The sequence below is a fragment of the Sinohyriopsis cumingii genome, unplaced genomic scaffold (assembly GCF_028554795.1).
Source record: "Sinohyriopsis cumingii isolate HCF-2022 unplaced genomic scaffold, ASM2855479v2 utg001554l, whole genome shotgun sequence".
Classification (NCBI taxonomy): domain Eukaryota; kingdom Metazoa; phylum Mollusca; class Bivalvia; order Unionida; family Unionidae; genus Sinohyriopsis; species Sinohyriopsis cumingii.
Genome location: NW_028316017.1, coordinates 351,536 through 374,290, shown reverse-complemented (window position 1 = coordinate 374,290; position 22,755 = coordinate 351,536). Strand labels below are relative to the sequence as shown.

Here is a 22,755-nt window from a genome sequence, read left to right as displayed (position 1 = left end):
TGCTCAGAAATAATTAACAGATTAATACTTATACAACTAGAGGTGACATCTTTTAATATGATAATTTCAGTATAGCTATAAAAAAAAAAGTGGAGTATTGAAGTGTTAGGTGAATATTGAACCATGACTATTTCCACCTCCAACTCCTTTTTCTACTCTCCCTTTCTTTCAGTGGCAAAGGGTGAATTCCCCCTTAAGAAAATATGCTCTCAGCATATCTCCCTGTGCATTGAGGAACAAATTTGGAATTTCTCTCGTTATGCAGAGATTTTTAACTAGTGAATGAAGGTGTTGATGGAATAAATAAATTACCACAAAATCAGCAAGGGGGCAGATTTCAAACAGCTCTTGTGTAAAAAAAATTTCGAATAGGGCTGGGTGTTGTAAATAGTTTTTTTCCCCTCACTAATACAAGTATCTGTGGCCACAGCAGTCTTTTGCATACGCAGGACATACAATATGATATATTTTTTTGGTATTCATCCTCATTCTCATGCCAAGATTTGTTTTAGATGAGATTTTCATTGTGCGAAGAAATTGCTTTATTTCTTCTGTTTTGAAGATAACATTGTAATTCTTCCAAGTTTAAGTTAGACATGAAATTGGAAATAAGATGTTTCAAAGCATTCATGCTATGCAAAACAAAAGGCCTGGTGACCAAAGTGAGTTAAATCGAGCCACCTATCAATAGCCTAAAATGCTGAATAATAAAACTCACTGACAACCAACAAGTAGTGTGTTTGAAAGTATTTTTGTTTTCTTGTCATCAGTGAGAGTTGCACATAAATATATAACTATATCTCTGTATGTAATCTGCATACTGGAAATACAACCAGTAGGTCAGCTTAGATAAAGGGGTACCACTCTAGCTTTCAAAGATGGAAAGACCATCAAGTGTATCATTTTGTATCATATTCCAGGCTGTGTATCATGAATTGTATCAATACACTGCACAGGTGTATCATTTCACCCGTAGTTATTGCTAAAGTTTCCTGCACTGTCTTTTGAAAGCAGAGTAGAAACTTAAGTGAATGTAAGTGCCATGATTAAAGTGTCATTATTCATTTACTTCATACTAATGTAACTTTTTATTTCTAGCCCATATTTTCCCTCTAAAGTTTTTGGTCAAAGGTTTTAATTCACTTATACTGCCATAAGCTGTCATATTTTATTACTCCAACCCAAGATTAAGTCCAGTTGGTTTAAGATTTGATTCTATTGCCTTTGGCTTTTTATCCAGTTTACTACAATGATCTCAGTTTTCATTTTCATCCTTTGTTGTGTAGTCCCATGGTTACATTCTTGGAGATGGCCATGAGGGTCTAGAAGTAGGACCCATTGGTTAATTATTTTCTAATATTATATATTTCCTTACTCAGTTCCCTTCATGTTTGGAATATTAAATCATCCCATAATTTGTTTTTTCCCCTACACCACCGTAGTCCTGTGGTTATGTTCGTTGTGGTGCCTTATTATTATTATTATTATTATTCAATAAAGCATATAAAATTCAATTCAAATCTATGAATATGATATCATCACATTGTTGTTATTACCTTAAACTATGTCTACTCTTGGACTGTGTCCTTAAATGGGGGATATTGGGTCAAAAACTATGATATCTTTTGGTAGTTATAGTAATTCTGCATTCATTGGAAGCCCTACACAGAATGAATAACATATTCTTCTCTTACTTCTCTTTGCCACTCACAAAAATACTGAGCTTTTCACCAATGCAATGAAAAACATGCATTATTCACTAATTTCAAGCAAATATCCTATATATATATATATTTCACAGCTCAACAGTTTTGGTTATTGTTTCTTCAGGATGACATGAGAATAATGCTGCCTATACAGAGAGAACCAAAAGAAGATAGAGAAAGGAAGGATACTCAAACAGATAGTATAAGAACAGGATGGCAGGCAGATGATGGACACAGAAGAGGGAGGGGCAGAAGCACAGAAGGGAGGGGGCATGGCAACAGAAATCGACACAGAGAGAACTTTGGATACAGAGGGACAGGCTGGGATGCAGGTGCCCATGTCATAGAGAGAGGGAGAGGAAGACATTTTAGGGTTGACAATGAAAAATATGAGAGAAATAAAGGATACAAGCATGATGGAAGAGATAAGACATCAAGAAAAGGAGATAATGTTGACCAAGGTAATCATAGGACTAAAGGAGATACAAAAGAGAAGGATGTTCAGCCAAAACAGAGCCAGACTTGTAGTCAGGGTATCCATTCTTCAGGCAAGGTTGATCACGAGACCCACAAAAAGCTTTCTTGTAAAAAAGATGAAGTTAATGGTTTGAAAGAAGAAAATGGTGTAGCTGAGTCATGTGAAAAGGATGACAATGATAGTAAATGTGTGGATTTCTTTAATCTGCATGAGGGTAGAGAGATAGCCATTGGGGATCAGGATGAGAAAGATGTGGGGACTAGAGGGTCAGGCAATCAAGGAGAACTGGGTAGAAAAAGCGATGATCTTGACAAGAATGAAAGTGAAGAGGAAAGTAGCAAAAATGTTGATGAACATGTGAATTGTGTCAGTAATCAGCAAGAGTACCATAGAAATAACAGCAGGATAACAGATTTGAGGAAAGAAAATATAACTATAAATGGTGCAAGGGGAAAGCCTCTTTCAGGATCAAAAATACAGAAAAAGGACATGTCTCCATTACAACATGAAAGAAATGATGAAGAGAAGCCTCATTCTGAACAAAATTTAAAAGACAGGCCTTGTTCAGGCTATGGTAGATATGGTAAATGGGAACTTGGCTCTGAGAAAAGACAAAAGAACAGGCCTTATAGTGGATATAACAAGGGTAGTAAAAGTAGGCACAGTGCTAGGAACATAATTGGTGAACCTTTCTCAGAAACAAGTAGAGGAAGAACTGCTTCAGGAGACATTAGTAAAAGATCAGCACCAGCGGATGGTAAAGAAATGCCTTCATCAGGAGATGAGGAAAAAAAGCCTTCCTCAGGAGATGGTAAAGAAAGTATGACTTTGGGAGGTGGTAACGATTTGACTGCCTTTCGAGATGGTAAGGAAAGATCTGCTTTGGGGAAAAGTGAGGATAATACAAACAAGCCTAGCTCACAACACAAAAGCAGTAATAAAAATAGGCCTCCATCAAACTTTGAAAGTGTCAGGAAAGGTAGGCCTTTAGAAGAGCATGGAGAAAGAAATGAACTTTCGAATAGATCATCCTCCGGCTATGGAAGATATGAAAAGGGCAGGTTTTATTCAAGGCATAATAAGTATGATAATTTGGATCATTTAAGTAATTATGAGGAAAAAAGAGTACGGGTTAAGTCAGAGAGAGGTCATGAAATGAAAGTAAATGCCTTCAGGAGAGATTTTGATGAAGTTCAAACAAAGGATCACATTAAAAACAAAGACTTGAGCAAAGAGAATATCAAAGGAGAAAGATATGCAACCAGAAAAATGGGAGAAAGAGGATTGTTTATTAGGGATAAATCTGGAGGTACTCAGCTCATGCAGAAGTCAGAAGTATTAACAGAGGACTGTGATAAGAAAAATGGTATCCACATTGAAAGCCATGTCAAAGAAAGTAATCACAGGATATCAGAACATGATCTGGGAGCTGCAAATAAAAGAAGATATGGTGACAATGAAGAAAGCAAAATTACATTATATCCTTATTGTGAAGTGGAGAGTGGCAAGTCTTGGGCCAACTCGAATCAAGAGTCAAATGATAGGTTGCAAGGGCAAGACAGCATACATCAGCAAAAGCCACCAGGATTTGTACTTAAACCCCCACCTGGTATCTCTGGTCACAAGGAACATGGAAAGATAAATCCAGTACACCAGGCCTTGGATTCAGATCAGCAGATATACACTACTTAACTATATACAGCAAGTTAAATTCATAAAATCGGATGTGATTCAAGTAAAATCAAGCTGTGATACTTAATCTTTTTGGGGGGTTCTTATGGATGAATGTGATCCCATTTCAGACTTGAATCTTTTTTCTCTCGCAAGAAAAGCTAAGTGAGTTCCAGATGTAGACTCAGATCAGGCAACTACTGTACTATTCAATATAGGCACACTCCTATGGCCTGAAATATTATTTCCCTTGCCTTGATTTAGAGAAGGTTAAGATAAAATGTTTGGCAACATAACTAGTACAAATCTTTGAATATGAAGTACCTCCAGGAATAAATAAAATATCTTATAAATTACATTAAAAAAATGCACAATATTTACCAGGACAAATTGTGTGTCAATGATAAAAGTATATGGCATTTTAGTCATAAACAGTCTTGAATGTTTATCTTCGAATTTGATGGTACATGTATTCCCTATGTAGTCTGCCCATTTAATAAAAACCTTCCAGGGAGTTGTGAGTAAGGTATACCCTATACATATTCCCTTATTTTCAAGTCAGTGTGTTCTCACTAGTCACTGTTGTCATATGTTAAGCATTTTCCAAGCAGAATTGTTGTGTAAAACTATCATTTAGTCTGATTGTTGGTCTGATGTTTTGACTACCTTGGTGGAAGTTGAACAGAACAATGACTTTGGTGTTTGAATGTTTGTGTGTTTGTCACTTGATACCCAAAATTTAACCTCAGTGTAAAGGTACTATACGTTCCTTTCATTGCAGTGCCATCTTATAGCTTCATCGTGCATTTATATTGATCTACTTTAATAAATTTCCTGAATAAATTATTGAAGCTCAGGAATAGGATTAACATGCAGGCAGGGATAAACTTCTTGTATTAAAATAGAAAAACCAATCTTGATTGAAATGGGGTTCATGAAACTGAACGTAATAACAAAAGTTTGACTAAAATGTCATTCTATGTTCATTATAGATTTGAGGCTGGAAATCTTTTGTCATTATTATTTTCTTCAGTAATATATTTAACAATACAATTATTACCAGAGGTCTCACTAGGATTTTAAAACTAGGAGTCTCACCAGCAAAAGTTGCAGTCTTCTCCCAGAATACTATGCAAATTATAGGAACTGTTGGTTGCCATTGAGCTTAATTTTTACATTCTTTATAACACAAACATAGCTCTTGTTTGTCCATCAGAGTGAGTCTGAATTTTGTCAATCCAAGGAAGGTTTTATTCAAAGTATTAAGCTAGGCATCATACACTGTCTTACACTTGGCTACTGTCCCATCCAAACTATCAGTTCTAGCAACTTTAGCACTCTCCTGAATCTCATTACAATCTTCGTCAGTTTGCTGTTGAACCCCAAAATACTCATTCAAGCCTAGGTCTCAACATGTCTTGATTCTGAGGTAATGTACACTGCTTATTCTGCTACATTCAGAAATGAACACAATAATGAAAGCTAGAGTTGTTTATTTGATGTACTGTTATCAGTGACCATATGTACATCTCTGGGTCTTTCTGCCTCTGAATTCAAGCACTGTAAATGTAAGTAGATTTTCCCACCCAGCTCCAGTCAAAGCCTTTGGTCTTGCTGCCCAGCTATTGCAGCATGTTCTTTTGATGTACTCTTATAAAGGTGATATGTACTTGGGGGGTGGGGGGGCTTTCAGCCATGAAATTCTGTCATTGTAAATATCAGCACAGCTAATTGATCAACACTGTTCCTACACAGCATGACTGGCAAGCCTTTGAATTTTGCTGCCCACCTATTATATGTGTATGGAAGACTCCCGCCTAATTGATTTTCTGTGTCCCCAATAAAAAAAATCGGCATCCAAATATGCGCGATTAAGCATTGCTGAGACCTCTGACTACTGTTACATATAGTAACAAAATTATTGAATCTTGGAAAATATCAGTCTTTCATCTTAAAGGCATTACTCAGGTAACTTGTTCAGTCTGAGTAGATAGCCTTTTCTTGCCTTCTGTCACAAAAATTGAGGTAAAAAAGAAGTGATCTTTTGTTAGTGTCATGTGTCATAGAAAGCCACTATATTAAGAGCATTTTCAGAATTTACAAGCAGTTTATGATATACTTGTATATTTCCTTGAGAGATAAGCTTTAATTATCTTGTAAGTAATCATCATAAAATGGTAACATGTATGGGGTAGTCTCATATTGAAAAGTCTTAATACAGATTTGTTAAGTAAACATTGAACTTGTTGTTACCAATCCAGTGTTTTAGATGGTTCACACTAGGCCCAGGACATCTGGCCTGAAACTTAACTGAAATTCAAGATAATCCAAAAACTGTCCATGCATGTGAGTGAGTGATAATTGATTTTTGTTTGTACATGTAATACAGAATGTGCAATTTTCAATTAAATGAAGTTTTGTTGGTATTTTACGAAAGGAATTCAAAGATGGCTTTATTCTTTTTTTGTTTTCTTTATTCATAAAGTCAATAAAACCAAAACAAAGGTACGGTTTGATTCCACCCATATAATAATTTTAAAAAAACAGACTCTTTCATTATCATCAAACCCATGGATTGTCTGACTTCATTCCTGTCACTAATACTTTACTGGTGTAACTGATGACTTACTTACTTTCTAAAATATTATCTACCATGTACACTAATTTGTTTCAGTAGAAAGTTTCTTGTAAGTACTTTCATTCATTACATTGAACTTAAGACAAAAACAATAGTTAACTTCACCTATATTGATGATTACGGAGAAGTCTTCCAGAAGTTGAAAACATACAAGTTGTATAATCTGCATATTTGTAAAAGTTCTTGTAGTAAAACATATATTGTCCCAAGCCTTTTTTTAAACAAACATGAAGATTATGTTGTTTTAATAATTTGAACGAGAAGTACAAAGATCAGAAATAAATGCAAGTTTGTTATGCATTTGATTCATTTCCTGTGGAATGATTTTCCTAAAAGAATTTGAGGCTTTTTTCAGCATTTCATTTCTTAATTTTAAAATTTACAAACATACCTGTTAAATTGTATTAAATATATGTAACAATAACTTGGAAATGTTAACCATGTTGGATTGATACTGAATATTTAAATAAAAAAATAATAAAATGAATGCAAGTTCATGCAGTAATTCATTAATTGTAATTAGTGTATTCTCCACAATTACCAATAATCAGATCAGAAAATTGACCCAAAATGTACACAGGGGCCTTAAGTATCGATTATTTCATCATAAAAACCAATTTATTATTACCTTTTTTAGCATGGATAAATGCTAACAGTAGTTAAAATTATCTTGACTGTCTGAGGCCATGACCTGGTACATCATAGAAGAAAACACTGCATGCATATTTGCCTGTGTATCACCATCTGTCCAATGATTCATGCATTATTTTAAATATTTTAAAAAATTGTTGTGGCCATTTTTGTGTGTGGATGCAGCCAGTATTAGTCAGTCAGTCTAAATTCCCCCACTGTAAAATCTGTCACAAATATAAACATTTGGTCATTATATGACCCTGACCTTGTTAAGTTGTATTCTTCATTGTTTAGGACATCAGGATTATTCAGGTTTGAAGACATACAAATTTCTTTGATCTCTCACTATCTTTGCTTACGTTGTAATTCTTGTGATCTATTTTAGCATATATATTAGGTACCATACTAAGTGGTTAGAGCTTCCGCTTCGGTTGCGGGAAGTCGCAGATTCGAACCCTGGCTAAGTCCTACCAAACACTAATGAAAATGGTACTAATTGTTGCCTGGCTTGGCACTCAGCATTAAGAGGCTAGTGTTCGGACTGGTCTGCCTAGTGTCAGGATAATGTGACTGGGTGGGACATGATGCTGCATGCTTGCAGCATTATGCTTCAGTGCTAGACGTCACTATCAACTGCCACACTGCAGTATGATTAAAATTGCGATATGATTAAAACTGATAAACCTACATTGAAATTCCATCTCACACAGAGGTACTGTACTTGTTCCTCTCATGATTCACGTGTTATAACTTATATTATACCTTCATGAGGAAAATGTTGGAAATCCACTGGTGATTAAAAGAGATCAATAAGTAAAGCCCCCTTAAACAATCAGAAGAACTCATCAAAGCTATGTGTAAATTATTTAAAAAAACTACTTGACATGCAGCAGTGGATACACAACTCTTCCACAAAACGGGCTCAAATCCGTTGTACAGCTAGTTTTGTGGAGTAATAATTGTTGTTGTAGGGTTTAATGCCATTTTCAGCACACGATAGGCTACACATGGCGGCCAGTATTAATGATGGAGGAAGAACCACCGACCCACTAGAAGCTACTGACAAACTTTCTCACATACCCACATTGACCGAATCCGAGACTAGAACCCACGCAGACAGGTGAGATGACAGTGATCCGTAACGGAGAGCCCTTTAGACCACTCGGCCACTTGGGGCCCCTTGTGGAGTAATAAGAAAGAAAAATACATTATTGTGTTAGGGCTTTTTATTAGAATGGCAGAAAGCAGTAAATGTGAAGCAATTATTGTCAAATAAATCCATATATTGGACGTAAAAGTGATGTATCCCTATTCTTTATCAAGACATAGATGTTTCAGGAAATAACGCCACAAACTAAAAAGACCTAAATGCAGTAGTCATAATGGCATGTTCCTTCATGTAAACCATGAAGAAGAATCCAAGAATCCACCTATATCAGCTGAGGAGACAATTGAATTGTCCATAAAAGCAAAACATATTTATGAAATAACCTTCTGATTGCATGTACCACAAGAATGAAAGAAGTTTCAAGAGAAAACCAAATAGCCTGACATAATATTTACATTGATACAAATGCTTTCACAAGAGCACTAGGTTACAGTTGTGAAGCACGCGAGTAAACTGAATGAAAAGAATGCACATGTCTATGGTGCGAATAATCTTTAAACTTGTACTGTAGCGGACATTGTCACAGAAGCGCACACATAGAAATCCGTTTGGATAAGGAAACTGCGCATGTTTATACAGTACGTATTTTTCCAAAAAGCTCGAAACTGAAATGTATTAAAGATGGGCTCCCAAAGCAGAAGACCCACCAAAGCTTCCGGGACTGACTAGAAAATGGGCGCAAGCTCGAAGGAGTGGTATCCAAAACTAAGAACACAGCACCTAAAACTATCCACGGCTGTTTCATAATTCCTGTGAGTTGCCTAAAACAGTTTGGTTCTGGCAATTCTACAAGTATGTATGTTTGTGTGAAATGAAGGAATCAAAAACAATATGCAGGTATAAACACACACTTTCTCTTGTATTTGTTAAATATCGAGGACTCCGGGATGGAAACATCCAGACCAAGGACATTTGTTCTGGAAATCTTGGAGTCAAAATAAATACATTTTCGGGCGTTAAATATCTAATGAACGGCGACTTGTTGAGGAGGGTACTGTATGATTATCTTTAAAGGATATGAAATCCGTAGTGCAAGCTAGGATCACGCACACTTTTACACAAATATTCTGTACAATCCATTCAAACTAAGGACACATAACTATTTACCACAATATGGCGACTGTAGACAATGTGTTAAATCATGAACAACCGGGACTCCCATTATCTTGCAGAATGAAAATGAAGGTAGACAGTAATAAGCCGTACCTAAACGGTTCTGACTGAGATTTAGTGCACTCAGACGTAAATGTGGTTCGTTTTTGCACACCAGACAGATCTTTAACCATTTCCAGAATCAAAGGATGACCACGCTACAGTATGATTATCCCTTCCCATCAGTCATTAATTGTTATTTGAATGCCTCGTGATTCCATACTGTTCATAACTGTTTTTAGACTGAAGTACAAGACTGAGTTTATAAGAAAAGATCTTGTAATGGAATGTACATGTATATTGTGCTATTGTAAATGTAAGTAAGTTGATACTATCAAGAACAATTTATAGATGACACCTTTTCCAAAAAATCTGAAATCATCATATATTTTATGAAAATAATTTTTTTGTTGGTATTATTAATGAGTTTGCTTTATTTGGTTTATATTATTTGTTTCAAAACAGTTATTGTATATAAAGTTTGCTAAATTTGACCTAATAATTTGATGCAAGCTTTTACACTGATGATCTATTCTCTAGTTTAAACGAAAGCCAATAAGTTTTTCAGAAATCATGAAGATTGTGGGCAATAGTAGTACGTCATAGTCAATAATTAAGTCTTTATTAAAAATAGAATAACTATTAATTACATACAAAGGTTGCAAGTAAATGTTGACAAACACAGAGACTGTGGACATCGTGGATAATGAGGACATGTTGACGCCAACAGAAGAAACTATCACTACAAACTACCGACACACAGTTATTGAGAAAATTACGGAAACCGAACATTGGTACAATTTGGGCAACGAGGACATGTTTACACATCTAATCTAAACTATCAATGCAAACTAAGAATGCACACTATTAGCAAAAACGTGGAGAACGTGGACATTTGTGCGTCATGGACAAACGAGGTCATGTTGGCGCCTCTAATCTGAACTGTCATTACCAAATAAGGACGCACACAATTATTAAGAAAAACATAGACTGTGGACATTGGTACATATGACAATGTGGATATGTTTGCAAATATAGTGTGAACTATCAGTAATAACTAAGGAATCACAATATTAACAAATCCATGGAGACTGTAAACATTGTTACATCTGGACAATGAGGACATATTTACACATGTGACCTAAACTATCAGTACAAGCTTGGGATGCACAACATTAACACAAGCATGGATTCTGGACATTGGTTCATCATGGAAAATGAGGACATGTTTACACATCTAACCGGAACTATCAGTACAAGCTTGGGATGCACAATATTAACACAAGCATGGATTCTGGACATTGGTTCATCATGGAAAATGAGGACATGTTTACATATCTAATCGGAACTATAAGTACAAGCTTGGGATGCACAATATTAACACAAGCATGGATTCTGGACATTGGTTCATCATGGAAAATGAGGACATGTTTACACATCTAATCGGAACTATCAGTACAAGCTTGGGATGCACAATATTAACAAAAGCCCGGAGACTGGACATTGGTTTATCATGGACAATGAGGACATGTTTACACATCTAGTCTGCACTATCAGGAATATTAGCCAACAACCCATGCATGACTCACAAACAAGGCAAGCAGGTCCCCCTTCTAAAACATTTTATCTTACTTGGATTATTTCACTTTTCCACGAATTTACTACAAATGTTAAATATGTATAAGAATTAGAACTAATGCATCATTTTGAAATAAGAGCTGGATAGTCGATGTGTTTCTATCAATTTTTTTTAATGATTCAGACTTAGAAATTGAGAATATAATGGAGATACATTATGTTGCAAAGTTATTTTGATTTAACGACTTTTCGTGAACTTTGCGTGTGTAAATTTCAGAATTTAGTCGTTTACGATGATATAAACATTTAAATTCCAACGATCTGCATGACTTTAAATTTTCCCGTTCTCTGATCCGGTTGCTAAAATGGTGCAAATATAGAATGACACGAAAATTTAAACCCTAACCCTAACCCCAAACTATGCGGCCAGGAAATCATACAATAATAATTGTATATTACTGTATTTGTATGGGAAAATAAGAAAGAGTTTTCCTAAGCAATACTGCAATACTGCACGACGTTAGTGGTGAAGTGTTACTAAATAAAATGTGTTAATTTGTTTCCATACAAATGTAGTTACCTTTATGTTATATAGGCCTACTCATTTCGCTTTTCTACCTAAGGCTGAATAATTAGAGGAACACGCTACAAGAAACAAATGTACACGTGTTTCTGTTCTGGCATTGGTTGTCTGAAGTCATGGGGGGGGGGGGTCATATGAATTCGTTTAGTTGAAATTATCAAAATGACAGGATTAAATATTGCTTGCTAGGGAATATCACATTAATTTCGGTTTTGAGTGCGGTAAGGAGAAGGGGAATTTTGTTGACAATGTAGTCAGAGTTACAGCACAATTTCGCGGTGTGGATCAATTTTTGGAATACATGTACTTCTGATTAGCAGAAATCACTAAGAAAGTACGTTTGATGAAATTCAGTATGCAAAAAGTGAAGTGTATTTATTACCATTGTTATTACCATCTAAAGACGGCTAATGATTATGCCCTGTCAGTTGCATGTTCTTTGTTTCAAGGATCCCAGCTCTTTACATTACCTGTATGACTTTTAACGCGACTATAAATCCAAACATTTTCGCAAGTTTAGTCTGCAAAAATCTCAACCGAATGTTGAACATACTTCTCGAATTATAAATTTGTTCGTGCTGTCACCATACATCATGGATAACATCACCCCCACCCCGTGTTTGATTGGATTTAAGCTAGATGATTTGCAGTTTGACCTTAAACTTATGTGCTGTTCTCAGTCAGACCGTTACTTTCCACACATTTCATTTAATACCACGTAGTTTGAAATCTGAATACATTATTCCATTCGGTTCTTCTGATCATTTTATTCAATACCAAGTCATCTGGAATCTAAACTCATCATTTCGTTTGTTGGATTAAATCATTTCATTTTAGATTAAATCATTATATCTAATACCCCATCATTTGGAAACAGATTTCATCATTCCCTTTTTTTTCTTTAAATCATTTTATTTAATATCACATTATTTGGAATCTGAATTCATCATTTCATTTATTGGTTTAAATCATTTGATTTTATGCTATGTAGATTCAGTTAATACAGCTTCATTTGGAATCAGAATTCATCATTACCTTTTGTCGTTTAAATCATTTTATTTAATACCAGATTATTGGGAATTTTAATTCATGGTTTCATTTGTTGAGTTAAATCATTTCATTTTAGACTAAATCATTGTATTTAACACAACGTCATTTGGAAGCAGATTTTGTTTTGTTCTTTAAATCATTTAATTTCATACTAAGTCCCTTTCATTTAATACCACGTCATCTGGAATCTGATTTCATTATCTCATTTGTGAGGTTCAGTCATGTCCTTTCATGCTGCATCATTTCATATCACACAACATCATTTGGAATCTGATTTAATCATTTTTTTTTGTGTGTTAAATCATTTCGTTTCATGCTACATCATTTCATTTAATACTACGTCATTTTGGAATCTAAATTCATCATTCGGTTTTCTTTGTTAAATCATTTCATGTGACACCACATGATTTGGAATCTGGATTTATCATTTCATGTGCTGGGTTAAATCATTTGATTTCATACTACATCATTTGAGTAATGCAATTTTGGCAGTGACGTCTGTCCATATACATGTACTTTTCTTATAGAATGAATGAATTAAAATATGTCATTAACCAAATGACGCAAATAAAAATTATGTTGTTAACATAATATACGCATGATATGGATAATGCAAGTTCCCTTTTATAGACAAGACAACAAACTTACTCAGTAGCAAAACAATAATGGTAATGTTGGAAGAAGATTGCACTTTTTCTTGGAATCTGATACTTCCTATCAATTGAATTTTTAGCGTAAGAAAGAATTCATTGTTTTGTTGTTTATAACGATTATTGTCGATTTACTTAGGAGGATACAATGGTAGTTTTGAAGCCTCTCTTTCTCCAGCCACATGCCATCCGTTTTGACACTTCGTCTATCAATCAAGCCTTCTTCACCAACATTATCATGCAGAATCACAAAAAATACATTTCTCACGTTCTGATATAGTATAGAGATAATGTATTTTTGAAACCCTTGACAACTTTCCTCTTTCCATCAGAGTTTGTATTCCCTGCTTTTCGTCTGTCAACAGTGCCACATTTGCAAAATTAGACTAGAAACTTAGCTGATTGAATAAAGATGCAGACTTTTCATGGTTTCTTTTGGAAAAGGTTTAGTTACACATGAATAATTATTATTGCTAAGTTCCAAATTACATACCAAACAGAGCAGATTGTTCGCAAGCCAAGGGCGATAATCCGTGCCTGCATGTTCTGATATTTCTTCGTTTTTTTTATGAGTACGCATAAAAGACTGCGCCATAAACAATGCAGTGTTTTGATCTATATACCAATGAGAGTGCCATTGTATTGATCGATACGTAACTGCGCGTTAAAGAGAAACTTTGACTGATTGAAACAGCGTGAAAGGTCATGTTGGATCACAATGGCGAGAAAAAATGTATTGGCAGCGAATGGTTAAGAAGGATCATACATATTCATGAGAAACGAGGAGGTCTCTGTACAGGCGGCCACGGTGATAAAGCAGCGTAGCATATAATTGCCCGTGCCTTGAGACGATGACATAAAGGAATGTATCTCCTGATCAAACCGGAGAAAACATATCAATAGTGAAGTTACAGAGAAAATCTTCGTTATCTATATGAAACATATTAGAGATCTATAATTTGTCGCCCACTAGGATCCCAAGCCCCAAATTATATTAGCCCTGCCAATAAGTACACATCTATGATGTTTACCGTAGGTATGATTAATTTAAAACGAATGCAGATATGAAGATTTCATATTACAGGTGACTCGGAGAATCACCCTTCTTAGTATGTGGGTATTTTGTCCTATTCTTACTAGTGTGCGCACATAAAAAGACCTACAATCGAACCAAATTATTTCTGAAATGAAAATAGGTCCTAGGATAGGAAATACACATTGATAATATTGTTAAATATTTTTTCAGCTATGATCAAATACAAAATACACCTATTTTAGATAACGTTTCCAACAGGATAGAAAATGCGTTTAAGAAAGTCGTTGATTGACTGAAATTGCATTAGCCGGTAAAAAATACATTACATTCTAAAAGCTTTTATAATCTGAAATCTTTTTCATCCTTCATTAGAAGGGTACTCGTTATCTACGTTAAAGATATTAGAAAGTTATGATTTGTCGCCCCCCCCCCCATTGTGCAGAAGTTATTGTACATCTCTCTCTCTCTCTCTCTCTCTCTCGTGCGAACATCCATTTTGCCTTTAGACGATTTATTTAAAACGGATATAAAATTGAAGATTATCGTATTACATGTGACTCGCAGAATCGCCCTTCTAACTATGCTGGTATTATTCATAATCTTATCAGTGTTTACTCACGTAGGCATACGGTATATATATATATATATATATATATATATATATATATATATATATATATATATATATATATATATATATATATATATGTGTGTGTGTGTGTGTGTGTGTGTGTGTGTGTGTGTGTGTTTCTCGAATATTTCTAATTAAATAGAAAATTCACAAAGATTTCAAGAAAATATCTCATTATGCGAGCACATCTAAAACAAATGTCATTCTACCCGATTCAATAGCTAATAACATTCCTGGGAATTCATTTTCACTGTAAATGATAAGTCATTGGTTCACACGTAAATTTTGTTAAACAAACCCGCCAAGCAAGTCGATAAACTGACAGTTGCCTTACTTTGTTACAAGAGAGCGTCGATGCGTTTGGTTTCCAAGGTAGTCAATATAATTAGGGTATTGTCACGTTCTACCACTCACAATTTTCTCCTCTACTATGAGGGTTCATGCATCGTCCAGATAAATTCTTCCATGCTATCTTCTGGAGTCATCATTAAACATATGCCGTGTTGTACTTGACTAGTATCTTTACATGTTTAGCCCATGATAAACTGTGAACGACTCGTCATACGCGACCTCTATCAAAAGTCTGATACAATATGTATACAATTAAAATGAATGATAGCATTCAAACCGCAGTGGAGTAAGAAGGACTTTGAAAAGAACTGATTCCACAAGACGAAACGATTCCCTAGAATTTTGACAGCGTGTCGTGTTTTTTATTAGTAGCTCATTTCGAAGCTTTCGTTTATCATCATAGAATTCGCAGTAGCTAATTAATGAATACTACAAGACATGACAGCGAAACTGTATATGTACTCGAATGACTTGTTGTGCTAAAAGTGCGACAAAAATGATGAATACAGCATATTTACACCAGTTTCTTGTACTCTATCGACTCATGACACTTATTTTCTTACTAATAACAAAACTTTTAGCTATTTGGATACGTCAAAAGATTTACGAAAATTGTATTATAGCGTTGAGTGCTTTATTACAAAATGCCTTGTGATTGAATGTAAGTGCAAATTATTTGTCAAGAATATTACGATGTGCAGTCTGACAAGTTTGACGTTCGTGCTAAAATACTTTGTCTTGGTTAGATGAAATACGCTGAAACGAACTTAACGACTAGTGGAATGGTTCGGCTCTCTATTTTCAGACTGAATTAACATCGATTTTGAACATATATTGAAATAAAATGGTATTTGTTTTTATTTTTCATGTATCCGTCCAAACTGCAATGTAAATGTCAACTTTTTACGTATTTAGTAGGTAAGCATAGATCTGGCTGGATCCCTCAGGAGAGTCTGAGTTAATATACGTACACTTTTCAAATATATGCACCCTTAAAATGCATTGACAAATGATATTGCTAAATCAGATACATTCGTATCTTTATTATTTATGTGGTCAAAGAAAGGTTCTCTACAGTTAAAGAATATATACAGCATGCAATTTGCAAACAATATTTCACAATTAAAAAACAAAGCTTTTATCGTACATGCAAATATTACTGACTTTTTTTTAATGACATCGTATTTGGAAAGAGCATTTGACTCGGCAGAAGTAATCGTTTCAGCTTACTCTATGACGAGTTAATGGGGCGAGAAATTTTACTGGGTACCTAGCAGGGACTACCCGGCCGGTTTGTTGTTTACCGCGTCGGTTTTCTTTACCATCATTTAGACCGATTCCGACCCGCTTCTCTTACTCCCATCTTTCTCAGCCAATGAAGCGTTTCTTTTTGGTATTCTTTTAGGGGAGGGGGTGAAGAACACGACGCAGCAAGATCAAATGTTTATCTTAAAACACGGCCGGTCCTGGCATTTCCGGGCTGTGCAAAACCCTGCCGGGTCTGTAGGGCCGGGCAGGGTACCCGTCTATCCTTAATTAAAGCACATTTTTGTCAGATTTGAATTAATACAAGAATCAAAACCTGTGTTCAAACTGAGGTAGTGAAAATCCCGGTATAATAATTTACCCAATCGGACAAAACCACTTGAAAATTCTGTATTTGTGGGCACGCGGCAATTTATGGACTTCACAATTTAGCATAATGTAAAAACCTTACTGTCGCCTGTGTCCAACTTTACCTCTTTATAATTGTCTAATAACTGACAAGCAACTCAAGGTCTTGTGTGCATCTATTATGTAAATTCATTCAACATGCTGTATTAATATACAATTATTTTATGTTTGCAGAGTTCAATGCTGTTGTGTGATTCACATTTATATTGTATTTTTCCTATGCAAGACGTGTTTCAAAACATTCTGCAAATAAGCGAGCTGTACAACAAGGTTTATATCGGCGCAACATCTCAACGTACTCTAACTGGACAGTTACCCAGTTTCGCTATCAGATTTTCAAATTTGTAAGTGCCATTTTTTATTCACGTTTTTTTATATGCTGTCCATAGACTGGGCAACGTCTGCACCTCCGCAAATCTTTGATAACGGGATTCAGCCAAACCCACTTGGAGCTCAACTGGGGCCGTATGAAGGATGTCGCAATGTTTAGATGTTGTGCTCCATCAGGTAAACTGTCGCGACGTCGGGTTTTTGAGCCTGTGCGATGCCATAGGTTACATAGATACATCGGGTTCTGATGCGCGTAGGACGGTTTGTGCTCTCTCATCTTTCTCCCATCAGTACTTTATTGCCGTCTCATAAGTTGGGTCCAAAAGAATCAACCCATTATTCATTACACGTGACAATATAATTCCAAATATCTTTGGTCACTCTTGTAATTTTCGAGTTTCTATTTAGTACTTTCAACGCGAGTCTGTTTTTTTGATCAGCTGTCAAAAAAGAGTGACCCATCTTGTATAAACATATCTGACCTTCCAATGATTATCCGGCATATTAAGAACAGTTGAAAAAATGGCGCCTTGATACTATAACTGTCTTTTACTGGATATCAAACATCTTCAAGAAAAGTCTAATCCACTTTCCGCAGAACAATCGCAAACAACGGTTTTGCACAATTTTGGGTCTTTCCCATGGATTACTGGCCGTACCAAAAACAATGAAGCCAAATAAAACGGCAGGACATGATAGAAAATGACATCCGCTAACCTTTATCCATTTGATATCACCCAGAGTGTGCCCGGATTTTAAACTGTTTAATCTTATTTTACGTCAAACATATATTGGCAACTGTCTGGAGTGGTTTGCTTGGAGCTGCAAATAGTTTTATAGAATCTTATGTTGTCTATAGATCGGCATTGCAATTATTGACAAGGTCAAGAAACTAAAAATGTTATAACTAATTATTCAAAACATTGTAAATACATCATGTAGTTCTAGAGGGAGGATTTGTTTTTTTAATTATTCTTAACGAAATGCTGGAAATGTTTATACGTTAAGTGGTTTTCCGAACTTTAAAAATATAGGAAACCTTTTTTTTTATCTTTGAATCAGGTTTAGCTGTACCTAAGAATCATCTAAAACATTCATTCATTTAATTTCCACAAGGCTGTTACCTTTACGTGTAGAATCGTAAAGTGGTTGGACCACGGCGTTTGAAGGCATATCAAACGTTTTCTCTTCTGAAAGTGTTATTTCTAGACGTCAAATTATATTTGGCAGAATATTAAGATGAGTCTCACTATAATCAAACAAGTATTCAGACATAGAAAGAAAACCAACGCGATGAAGCAGAATGAGGAGAAGACCAATGAAATATGAACAGAAAAAAACAGAACTTTATTTTCAACTAAGTCAAACAATATACATATATTAAATCAAATTCAACAAATTCTACAATACTGATACATAACAATGTTCTTGTTAGTTAAACGCTAACCTTGAAGTTCTTAATGATATGGTCATTCTCCTTTGAAGCCGACAATTTGTATTTCACGAGTTACTTAAGTGAAAAATAACGCTCAGAATTGGGGGGAGAAACTGAACTCGAAAGGACGGGGTTATGAAGCCGGTCTTCTATCAGATAATCAGAAGGAAAATTTGTATACAATATTAATAATCATTATATACATTTATTTGAAAGAAGTTCATAAACTTGAAGTACAATATATTTTCTCTAAGTTAATAGCGAGTCATGACCTGCCAAGATAACTGTATGTCGCCGAAAACCAATTGTATATAAATAATTGTATTTCATATATAGCCGCAATGTTACTTAGATACACTAAAATTATTTGTATGCGATAAGTCGAATTCATGAACTCCTATTTGTAAATTTAATTAGAACCTCAGCTATTATATTGTGGACAGATGGTAATAATATACTTCTTCCCACCCACCCTGCGTAATTGCTGATGCCGCAGAGGTCCAGTGAGCAATTTTGCTTGTCGTGAAAGGAGACGAAGAGAAGCAAACTTCTTTGCACTAGGATTCGTCTTGTAATAATGTTCAAGCAGAGAAGTGTTGGGCTTTTTTTAAAACAGTGTTTGGTGCAATAAACATATACAGATGTAGTTTGCTCTTTTCAGAAACTGATATCTGTTTTGTGTGATTGTTATGGGATAACTAAGCTTGCTAGACTATATAGCCAGGGCTGTGCTGATGTAGCGTTAAGACATATACATGTATACGTCTTCCATCACTTTTTCTATAATGACTATTTCTTGTGCATACAAATTAGACTAGGAATTGTGCAATAGACTGCATCTCTGCATTTATGTTTTTAATCTTTTTTTAATAAATAACAAGACGTTTACATATGTATCAAGAGCAGTCTTTGTTTCAAAAAAGGAGTTTTTTTATAATAACTATTTCTTGTGCATACATATTAAACTAAGAATTACGCAATAGACTGCACCTCTGCATTTATGTTTTTAATTAATTTATAATAGCAAGACGTTTACATATGTACCTAGAGCAGTCTTTTTCCCCAAAAGGAGTTTAATGTTTTTGCCAACCTTTGACAAGCGATTATCATTAATATTGTTAATTATAAACCTTTTCCATTGCAACAAAATGACACGTTATTGAGAACATAAAATTTGTCAGTGAATAAAAATGGATAACAGTCAATTGCTGTACTTTCGTGTATGAGCAGAAAATAGGGTAACGTATGGTTGAAAATATTGCCTGTTCATTTGTTAAGTAAAGTGAATGAAAATTTGTAAATGCTCGCAACAAATTAGCTGCTTAGTTTTACCGTTTATTTTTTGCTTATAAGTTCGAGTCCGACTGCACATAGCATAGCTCGCTGGTGCTACACATAAATACATATTGCTCTTAATTTATGAGCCTTGAATCATTTGCCTCAAAGAAAAGCATAGACGGAAAAAAATTCCACAAAAATAATCCGCAGTTACTAAATACCAAGCGAAACAAAAAATGAAATAAGAATGCCACAATAATGAAATAATTGTAATTATACATAATCATATCCAATGCAGTATAAAGTATAATGTCGTATTGGGAGCAAGCTGTGGAATCACACACACACACACACATATGTGTGTGTATATATATATATATATATATATATATATATATATAGAGAGAGAGAGAGAGAGAGAGAGAGAGAGAGAGAGAGAGAGAGAATTATAAATATACACCAGACAGAACGGAAAGTGATATCCCTGGATTCATATAGAAGAATGCTTGATAATAGTGGCACAATTAATATTTTAATACAAATATTACTATCATACAGGTTAGAGAATATATATATATTTATGCGTGTGTGTGTTTGCTTGTTTGCACGCAATGCATGAACAGGATCAGTTACAGAAAATAGCATCCGTGTTCATGTTAGCAATATATACGTCTAAGCTTCCAACCTAATTGACAAGTGATAACAATAGCCTGTTTCCTTGGGGGAATTGGCGATAAAACTATATATGCTTAACTGTTAGACAAGAAAGTTTCCAACATAAATTGGACCCAGATGGGCATTCCATCGTTTCCTTCAGCATTGATTCGGGCTGAAAGTGACGGTGATATTCGGTATAGTTGTCGAAGTGGCCATAACATAGGATGGGAATATTTTGGAGGGACTAAGTCGACGTAACAAGACGCAAGGACGTTGTTGACGATAATATTTCCCGACATCGTAATTGGTGCGTAGATGCCTACTTCAGTTGATATGGAAATCTCCGTGACGGGCTGATGTAGGAGAGACGAATTTTCTTTATTGAGAACTAGGATACTGTCGCCAAGTTTGACCTCTCTGGCGGCAATGGTTTTCACGTTACCATTTCTGACAATATGTATATGGTGTTGCGGAGTAAGCTTCAGATTTTGTTTAAATGACCGGATATTAATATATTCGTTTGATACGTTGGGGTTCAAATGAGCAAAGAAGTAAACTTCGCTATAATCGAGTGTCCCAGACATGGCATTTGACAGAACCCTGTGTCCTATACGGAGATTGGAAATAGTAATTGTTCTGCCGTCATCAAGTGTTACCAAACCATCCGGCGGGAAGCAATCTTCTCTTCTCTTCCTTAGTTCTTCTGCAACGCGAAAGGCAACGATTTTCTCTATTTCTTCTTGTCTTTTCCGTTCTTGAATAGCGTTTTCCCTATTTTTCTCCGCTTCCAGTTCCTCCTGTGCCATGACAAACAAATCATTGCTGTACCTCTCACCATCATTTATGATGACCATACTGTCTATCAATGTAATTATATGTATGACTTGTTCTCTAAGAATAGCAGGATCTTCCTGCGTATTGTCAATAAGAGCGCAGCGGTGCCCAACTTCACCCAACAGATTTTTGATATCTCCTTTCTGGGATAGGATATGCTCCTGAAAAGACTTTTTGGAGTTTTTCATAAAAATGTCTCCGTATGTGAAGACAAGTATTCCATATTGTTTTAGGGCATCACGTCCAAAGAGTTTCTTTAGCAGGTCAATCGCCCTTTTCTCTTCTTCGGTTAACCTAATATCAATGCGAAGGACAATAACAAAAGCATCGAATCCCTCAGGCAGTAATGTGATAGAAGTTCCTATTTCTTTTAATGCTTCATCTTGGTGCTTCGTGTCCATTGTTCCCGGAGTATCCACCAAACAAATTTCTCTTCCCCCTATGGCACCACATTCCTTCTGACACTCGGTCGTTACAGAGCAAGTTGACATTTCCGAATTGAATAAGTCTTTTTCACCAAAAATGCTATTTGCAGTTGCGCTCTTGCCATGACCGGTCTTTCCCAGAAGAACAATATTTAGAGGTTTTCCGGGCGGGAGGTTTCTGACAAGCGATCTTGAAGGACATGCCTGAAAAACATAGAACAACCGGCACATTCCTTTGGAAATAATTTCATAAATCTGACATTGTAAATGCCACATATGACTGTTGAACCTTGAGAAAAATATCAGGCTTACTTCTGAAGTGAAATTTACTAAACTTTATATTTTATTTTTATTTACCTGCCCGTGTGTTGACCATACGTTCGAAAATGGTGGCGTGAAGTGGGCGAATCGCATACATACACATTCACACGCACACACGCACATGCACTTTCCCTGAGACACGTGCTATGAGGTGGGGAAAAGAGGTAGAAGAATAAAAAATATGCTGATCGGATGGGTATTCTATTACATGCCTTGTATATTGATATATTTCTAGTTCAAAATGTTCTTTCTTCGTTTTTTGCCGCTAATTACTAACTACTTTTGCATTCAATGCTGCATATTTCTTTTGTCAAAACAAATCTCTCTATGGACGGTTCCATATAATATGTAAAAGTTAACATTTATATCACAAATATAGACAAAGTTAAACCTTAGGAACCCCTGCAGATCACACACTAATTTATAGGTTAACACACGCTACAAAGAACGAAGCCATCAGTTCCACTCTGGTTGAT

General features: G+C 35.4%; 2 protein-coding genes across 6 annotated transcripts in view; one reads left to right on the top strand and one right to left on the bottom strand.

The window, feature by feature from the left end:
* Window positions 1-6,301, top strand: part of LOC149771951 (uncharacterized) — a 51,767-nt gene extending 45,466 nt beyond the window's left edge. For all 3 annotated transcript variants that reach the window (XM_089948055.1, XM_089948056.1, XM_089948057.1), the window contains one exon: window positions 1,831-6,301. In XM_089948055.1, coding sequence (XP_089804181.1) covers window positions 1,831-3,876 — 2,046 coding nt within the window. In that variant the 3' untranslated portion in view covers window positions 3,877-6,301. The remainder of the gene's footprint in view (window positions 1-1,830) is intronic.
* Window positions 6,302-19,636: 13,335 nt separating this feature from the next.
* LOC149771950 (uncharacterized) overlaps window positions 19,637-22,755 on the bottom strand; it is a 42,065-nt gene continuing 38,946 nt past the window's right edge. For 2 of the 3 annotated variants that reach the window (XM_089948044.1, XM_089948045.1), the window contains exon 2: window positions 19,637-22,162. In XM_089948044.1, coding sequence (XP_089804170.1) covers window positions 20,792-22,162 — 1,371 coding nt within the window. In that variant the 3' untranslated portion in view covers window positions 19,637-20,791. The remainder of the gene's footprint in view (window positions 22,163-22,755) is intronic. The other variant, XM_089948046.1, reaches the window with a different exon arrangement.